At 36.2% G+C, this 7550-nt stretch overlaps 2 protein-coding genes across 3 annotated transcripts; one reads left to right on the forward strand and one right to left on the reverse strand.

Moving 5' to 3' along the window:
- The first annotated feature begins 110 nt into the window (after nucleotides 1–110).
- Nucleotides 111–3589, forward strand: LOC105555816 (lipoyl synthase, mitochondrial). The gene is made up of 6 exons (XM_012002856.1): nucleotides 111–376; nucleotides 532–843; nucleotides 1240–1396; nucleotides 1482–1539; nucleotides 1654–1809; nucleotides 3055–3589. Exons 1-6 carry the CDS (start codon nucleotides 314–316, stop codon nucleotides 3422–3424), a joined length of 1116 nt encoding a protein of 371 aa, XP_011858246.1. The 5' UTR covers nucleotides 111–313; the 3' UTR covers nucleotides 3425–3589.
- LOC105555815 (proteasome subunit alpha type-1) lies at nucleotides 3311–6691 on the reverse strand. Of its 2 annotated transcripts, XM_012002855.1 has the most exons (6): nucleotides 6557–6691; nucleotides 5092–5342; nucleotides 4713–4872; nucleotides 4424–4633; nucleotides 3678–3894; nucleotides 3311–3376 (listed from the first exon to the last, which is right to left on the reverse strand). In XM_012002855.1, the coding sequence occupies exons 1-5, from the start codon at nucleotides 6557–6559 to the stop codon at nucleotides 3682–3684; spliced, it is 837 nt and encodes a 278-aa protein (XP_011858245.1). In that variant the 5' UTR covers nucleotides 6560–6691; the 3' UTR covers nucleotides 3311–3376; nucleotides 3678–3681. The 2 variants fall into 2 exon arrangements, with proteins under 2 accessions (XP_011858245.1, XP_011858244.1); XM_012002854.1 differs by lacking the exon at nucleotides 3311–3376 and having other exon boundaries at nucleotides 3503–3894.
- Nucleotides 6692–7550: the final 859 nt, after the last annotated feature.

Below are 7550 nucleotides of genomic sequence, written 5' to 3' on the forward strand. Positions count from 1 at the left end.
GTACACTAGAAGAAGATAGATACCCAAATAAATTGGTGTTGTCCTTTTCCCTCAGGAGGACATCCCCCACTACCTCATGAGCAGTCTATCTTTTATATGTCTATGGATTATACTAAGGACCGGGAATTTATTTCTCAGATTGGTAATCTTGAAAACGCTGTTTTACACTGTTACCGCATGAGGTCTCCAAAATCGGTTCGGAGTTCACTCATTGTCAGTTCACTGCTGTTTGCTCGTCACTCCCGTCAGTGTCCTGTTGATCTTTAATCGTTTATCTCCTGTTGATCAATATACGAATTTTTACCGCATAAATATGTTACGTATACTTAACGCTGCAAATCCTAAATGTGCCGTCGGCTGTCACTTTCATCTTCCGGTAAGTTTCAACAATTTGTTTTAATTCTGAAAGATGTTTAAACTTTAAACGCAAACATCTTTATATAGCACTCAAACCCTATTTAGTTCATTGTAATATTGAATTGCGTAAATAATCACGTCTGAAAAGATTCTGACGAAAATGTTACGTTGCAGTGTGCGCGCGCTTCGACTGAAAGTGACAATGGATTTTCAAAGAGGCTAGTAAATGGTCCACAATTTGAAGATTTCCTCAAAGACAATGTTAAAGAGTACGATGGCAAACTAAAATTAGATGTAGGTGAGTCAGGACGTCTGAGGTTGCCACCCTGGCTAAAAAAGGAGATACCTATGGGTGAAAGTTACAGTAAAATAAAGGCACAACTCAGGCAATTGCGTCTGAGCACAGTCTGCGAAGAAGCTAGATGTCCTAATATCGGAGAGTGCTGGGGTGGAGGTAGTCACGGTACAGCAACAGCTACTATTATGGTTTGTATAATAAACCTAGGACTGATTATCCAATTAATTTTACGAGCAATCATATATTAATAATCTTGCAAACATTTCTATCTTCATGAAACCACAAGTTAATTGTTATATCAATCTGTTTTAGATTATATACAGTCAAAAGATACTAGAATAGGTATACCTGACATCTTTCATACTATTTTTACTCCTAATAAACATTTAACTTTTGCACCTGGTATTTAATTATGTACAAATATCTCACAAAAATCCAAAGTTATCATTTAGCTATATAAATGGTACACAGACTCACTCATCTGTCCATTGCATATTGAAGAGAAAAAATTAAATAGAAAGTTAAAGTTGTGGAGAATAAATAAATAATTAAGATTGTGTCAAGACAGCTAGTCCATTTTCTAGTTAATGGGAGACACCTGTACTCGCGGCTGCCGTTTCTGTTCCGTCAAAACTGCACGTAAGCCACCGTCGTTGGACCCAGAGGAGCCAATCAATACCGCCAACGCAATAGCGGACTGGGGTTTGGATTATGTCGTTTTAACATCCGTAGATCGCGATGGTTGGTTATATAAATCAATATCAAAAACTAAAATTAAATCGTTCTAATATAGACCCACAGAATTCACATCATCGATTAATTTCAGATCTAACGGATGGTGGTGCTAGTCATATTGCATCTACTGTTAAGGAAATAAAAAAGAGGTATCTTACCTATAGAACTGGTTTTTTTACTCATTTAATAGAACAAGTAAAGATTAAAAAGAATAGTGCTAAAATTTTATCGCCTTTATAGAAATATATTTTGTTTTATCATAGGAGCAATATCCTAGTGGAATGCCTGGTGCCAGACTTCAGAGGCGATGACGATTGTGTCGCTACGATTGTGAATTCTAATCTGGATGTGTTTGCACATAACATTGAAACCGTCGAACGTTTAACTCCTTTCGTTCGCGATATGCGCGCTCGATATAGGTACGCGTAATGCAAGGTTGGGAAAGTTACTTTATAGAAGTATCTAGTGCTAGACCCGATCTACAATGAGTTAGTCGTTAGTCAGAACTATATGTCGGTCCTTTTTCTCCCACCCAGAAAGGAAAAGAATCAACATATAGTTTCAACTTCTAACAACTTATTGTAGACCAGGCCTTACAGTTACTCAAAGAGTAACGAATCGTTACTTTCTTGCAATAAAAATAAAGATATCAAATCTGCATTAAAATTTTTAAGCGTTGATAAAGGCATTTATGTGCAAATTCTAGGTCTAATGCAATCTGTAGAGGTTTAAAATATATATCGAGTAACTATTAAATTAGTTACTAGTTATCGAAAAAGTATAACTGAGTATGAGTTGAGTTACAGTTACAGATGCAGAGAAAAGCCTGGATTACGATGAACTTAACGTAACGGGACGCGACGGGACGTGAAGTGAACTTAACGTTAAGGTATTTTGTGAAATTACGATCGTCGTAACGTGTCGTAAAACAGCGTGCATTGACAGCGTTGGTAATTCAAAATTAATTCTGCTGTGAGGCATTATCAATTTTGTAATGTAATTTTGGCCGGATATTTGTATCTTCAACTGCGGAAGAGGAAACGAATACGAACTGTTGGTGTGAGAGATTTTTTGGAGAAGAATCAAGTTTGGTGACGGATTTAACCTAACCAACAATACCAAATGTTACTCTTGAATTCGAGTGCAACGCGCACAAGAATCGAGAGCGTTGATTGGCTGAAAGAGTCACGTGAACAGCCCGACTAGACACAACGCGACGTGAAGCTTGACATTGGCAGTTTTCACCTTGCGTTAAGTTCTGACACTTCACGTCACGTCGATCGTAATCAGCCGCATATAAAAACAATGGCCACGTTCAGCAGAACGTTTATTTTGCAACTGTTGAACATTTCTGTACTGAGATTGGATTACATTTTTAGAACCAGAGGAATAATCCAATCATAGCACAGAAAACTTCCAACAGTTGCAAAATAAACGTTCTGCTGAACGTGACCATTGTGTTTAGGTTTTACGTTACGTAACGTCCCGTCGCGTCCCGTTACGTTAAGTTCATCGTAATCCCGGCTAAAGTAATGAAGTTAGAGTTACCAAAAAAAGTAACAAGTTACTTTCCAACCCTGGCGTAATGTATTCTTATGATCTAATATATATTATAAATATTTATGATTGTTAATTCAAGTTAATTAGTCGTTTACTATGTACAGGCAGTCAATGGCTGTATTGAGAGCAGCTAAGAAATTCAACCCCAATTTAATCACGAAATCGTCGATTATGCTGGGACTGGGCGAGACCGATGAGGAAATCGAGCAGACTATGCGGGATCTAAGAGACGCTGGTGTGGATGCTGTAACATTGGGACAGTACATGCAACCCACCAAAAGGCACTTAAAAGTCATAGAATATGTAACACCCCAAAAATTTAAAGCATGGGAAAATGTGGGGAATGAACTAGGCTTTCTGTACACTGCTAGCGGTCCATTAGTTCGGTCATCATATAAAGCTGGGGAATACTTCTTGACAAATATACTAAAACAACGGAAGAAACAACAGATTGACGATCATACTATGTCGTAAATAGAAGATACAGCAATGTAAATGGATATTCAGTTAAGATACAATAGGAAATCAATATAAGTAATAAAGTTACAGACGTTGCGAGAAGAAAGTCACAATTTAGTAATAGAATTACCTGAACATGTTACTATTAATGGACTAATAATAAATGTTCTATAAATTACAGATTTATCATTGTTACAAAATTGATATTTAATCGTAAAATGCAGCTTTCTGTTATATATAAATTGAATGCAAATAAAATTTATATTACTATTTTAATCCGTGTCCATGGCAATAGCAACTTGAGGATCTTGAGGAGCTTCATCAGCTGGCGGATCTTGCGGAGGTCTGGTGTCGTCTTGTATAGCCGGCTCGGTAGGCCTTCCACGTTTATCGTCTCCTTCAATTTGGGACAAGTAAGCAGCCGTTGTAGTTTCATCGAGAATAGCGAAATCGTAACCCTTCCCTACTATCCCAATTGATACATTCTGAAATGTAAAGGTTTAGATTTTTTTATCTTTTTAATTAACAAATAAAGTTAGATCAGGACTTTCCAAGATGTAAATCAAATAGGATACGAGAACGCCAAATTACTTCTTAGGTCCGAGTAGGATAAAGGTAGCTTAATAATTTTTTAATTAAATGTGTGAATTTCTTTTCAATTAAGATTGACTCCTAAAATTATATGTATATCGGCAAGATTTTTATTATGAGAATTTCATATTTTATAATTTGTTGCACATTTAGCAATATATTTTTAAGTTTACACACACAAACACCCGCGCGTGTGCATAGTGTGTGTATATATATATATATTAGCTTTATCGTTAGTCAGACATGCAATATATATATTAGCTTTAAGAGAGATATTTGCTAAATTAAACTTCTATTTTATAAGTATATGTATGATTGGAAAATTGAAGATTGCAAATGAAGGGACATTAAACAAAAATGGTATAGCTCGTTTCGAAAATTTATATTTTAATAAAATACCAGTTGGTCATGAAATCTACTTACCTTCACTGATAAGTCAACTTCATTAGGTAGGGTGTCACGTAACGCTCTAAGGCCATGCTTAACTAACTCGTCAAGATCGCACGACAGAAATTCATTTAAATGTTTCTCCAAGTACGTCCTTGCACTTTGAGAACGAGCTCCTATAGCCATTGCTTTACAGTCGAAATAATTTGCCGATGGACACGTCTGATAAATATGTGGCCCTTGATCCTATCGAGGGTAATCACCGTTAGAAAAATATATTTGGCGTATAATAAATTATACGTTTTGATCTTGAATAAATTCTCACATCATATCCAGCCACGATCAAACCGACACCATATGGACGTCGATCATATCTTTGTGTGCATGTTTGCATCTTATTTCCCAGAGATGTAATTAAGCGACCCACAGGTAATGTATCGTCATGAGCATACTTATAATTCAAACACTCGGTTCGCATATAACGGCTATAAATAAAATTAAAAATATAGCTGTGTTGAAAAAAATGGAGAGAGAGAGACACATACTTCTATTCTATCTGCATAATCTAATACAATGACAGTGGTAGCTAACTTCATCACAGTGAAAGGATTAAAAAATAATCAAAAGAGTAGATCCGCTAATATATATTCTTTCATAAATAATAGAAACAGAGATGGAATAATAAAAACTGGCAAACAGTATACCTTAATATTCTTGCATCAGCTGTTAAACCTGAGATGCTGATTCCCATATGTTTGTCTATCGGTATGATCTTCTTCTGATGAGCTGATAGCTCTGATGATGCTCTCTTCAGTGCAATAAGAACGGCATGTGTTTTGCTCTTAAGACCTACAGTAGCTGATCCCAATTTGACAGCTTCCATAGCATACTCCACTTGATGCAGTCGTCCCTGCGGACTCCACACTGTCACATCACTATCGTACTGATTGCGAAACTAAAAAACACATTTAATTATTGAAGTAATAGACGTCATACATGTATTTCTATTCAATTAACGTAAGTACTTGTGTCTAATTTTTAGCTAAGAATATTTAATTTTTATTTTATTCATACAAGTCGGTGTCGAACAAGATAACTTTGTCTGATGTTTTGTATCAACGGTTAGTACCCTCCCCTTGTTTGTATCTTGATACAATTTCATTGTATGCATAATATTACAGCTTGATCTTATATTCACGATTGTCTTAAGTACAATCTCAAGACTCAATATGATAGTTTTATTGGTTTGATGAAATCTTAAAATTTTCAACAACCAGACTTAAGGCAATCTTGAATATAAGTTTAGAGTATGAATACTGTCCAAAGTATCTTGTCTTAGTATATGTATCCAGTGATTCATTGTCAAGATGTAAATAGATAAGCAAAAAATAGTAAGCATTGACACAAAAGACGGATTGAAAATTGCATCTAACGTTACTAATACAATAGTTGTTAGTAATCTGTTTCACGCTGCTTCCAGATAGCAAACAAACCGACATTATTTGACATCATTTTAATGTCACGTTTAGAAATGTCATTTTAGTACAAAAATGACGACAGATAACATCTGTTTGTTAGATTTCACCATCAGTTGCCTAATGATCATTACAAAGCAGAATGTGCAATTCAGACTATTCAATATTTTGAGTAGCAAATATAAAATATTTCATACTGAGGTACATACATAATATAGGATGTATAGAATTATCTTATTGTATATTTTCGGTGATACAGCTTAAGTGGGAAATTGTGCAAAACCAAAAACAACACGATACATGTTAATCTTTATTCAATCTGAGTAGCAAACCGAGCATTACATACACATTTTTCGCCTTCTAAGACGATACATTTCTTTTTTTAATTAAATATCTTTAATCATTGCTATTTTGCTATGTACATTACCCGTGCTTTCCAGCAAGCGACACAAGTCGACACAAATGTCGTTCTGTCTTTCTTCGCATTCAATGAATAATAAAGACAGAACGACACTTGTGTCGACTTGTGTCGCTTGCTGGAAAGCACGGTACATGTGTTTTTACATTGCTAAATGCAAGTACACATAACCATAAAAATGACGGCTTTGACACGACTTGTAATTCTCTTTGCAAAACTCATTAAGTAAACAAAAAGTTTAAACCACAATTTATCGACAATTAACTAAATACTTACCATTTTTATTAGTACTTCTTTAAAAGAAGGATAAAAGTAATAATGTCACTCGCAAACCACAAGACTCTTACGCCGACCAACTAAAATTACTTGTCATGCAGTGAGCCAGTGATGTTGCAGCGTTGAGCTGCGTTCAGAAACCCAAGTGTTTCAATGGCCACGTTCAGCAGGCACAACTGGGTGCTTTCCAATTGCAATATCCCTAGACACTTTCGTGCACACGGCGACACAAATGGCGTTCCCACGGTCTTGTATAGCGTTCGGCAAAAAAATCTGAGATGCGAGCGAGCAGATGTCGAGCTTGAATCACGTGATCTCCGAGCAAGCCGAGCACCAGTGAACTCTATACATACTGGAATGAGTGATCTGTAGTTCTGGCTGTTGCCGAGAGAGAGGTGCGTTGGGTGAATCCTTGTCTCCTTCTAGTACTACCTGATTGGATAATCGCATATAAAGCCCGCTGCAGACGATGCTATTTTTCCTGCTGGATTGCTTGCAATTTAGTAAATTACTATCATTGCACCACTCAGCATTCAGGATTCCTAGTAATTTACTAAATTGCAAGCAATCCAGCAGGAAAAATAGCATCGTCTGCAGCGGGCTTAAGTGATGCCCTTCTTCTCGTTATTTATATGCGACTATCCAATCAGGTAGTACTAGAAGGAGACAAGGATTCACCCAAACGCACCTCTCTCTCGGCAACAGCCAGAACAATAGATCACTCATTCCAGTATGTACGTATAGAGTTCACTGCCGAGCACTAATCTCAATGCCGAACGATTTCAGAGCTCTTAGAGCTGATTAAGGACGTTCATCGGCTGTAATTATTATGGTATTGTTTCAAGTTTTAGAAATCAGGATTCTTATGTCAACTAATTTTAGTTTGTAATTTGATTTTGTCTATATATCGTTTTTCACTCTTTTATTTTAGAATTGTTAGCGTTTCTGATTGAATGAGATGAGGTTAGGTTAAGTTGGATATACGATGGAAGAT

This window comes from Vollenhovia emeryi, unplaced genomic scaffold, assembly GCF_000949405.1.
Source record: "Vollenhovia emeryi isolate VEMERY1.0 unplaced genomic scaffold, V.emery_V1.0 DF940699.1, whole genome shotgun sequence".
NCBI lineage: Eukaryota > Metazoa > Arthropoda > Insecta > Hymenoptera > Formicidae > Vollenhovia > Vollenhovia emeryi.

What these genes read in the sequence shown, in the direction of transcription:
- LOC105555815 (XM_012002855.1), bottom strand. An exon ending in GCTGATGCAAGAATATTAAG is followed by an intron (nt 4,873 to 5,091) that starts GTATACTGTTTG and finishes TTTTATTTATAG; the next exon opens with CCGTTATATGCGAACCGAGT. An exon ending in TGATCGTGGCTGGATATGAT is followed by an intron (nt 4,634 to 4,712) that starts GTGAGAATTTAT and finishes TACCCTCGATAG; the next exon opens with GATCAAGGGCCACATATTTA.
- LOC105555816 (XM_012002856.1), top strand. Translation starts at nt 314, where the DNA reads ATGTTACGTATACTTAACGCTGCAAATCCTAAATGTGCCGTCGGCTGT. An exon ending in GCTGTCACTTTCATCTTCCG is followed by an intron (nt 377 to 531) that starts GTAAGTTTCAAC and finishes GTTACGTTGCAG; the next exon opens with TGTGCGCGCGCTTCGACTGA. An exon ending in GTTAAGGAAATAAAAAAGAG is followed by an intron (nt 1,540 to 1,653) that starts GTATCTTACCTA and finishes GTTTTATCATAG; the next exon opens with GAGCAATATCCTAGTGGAAT.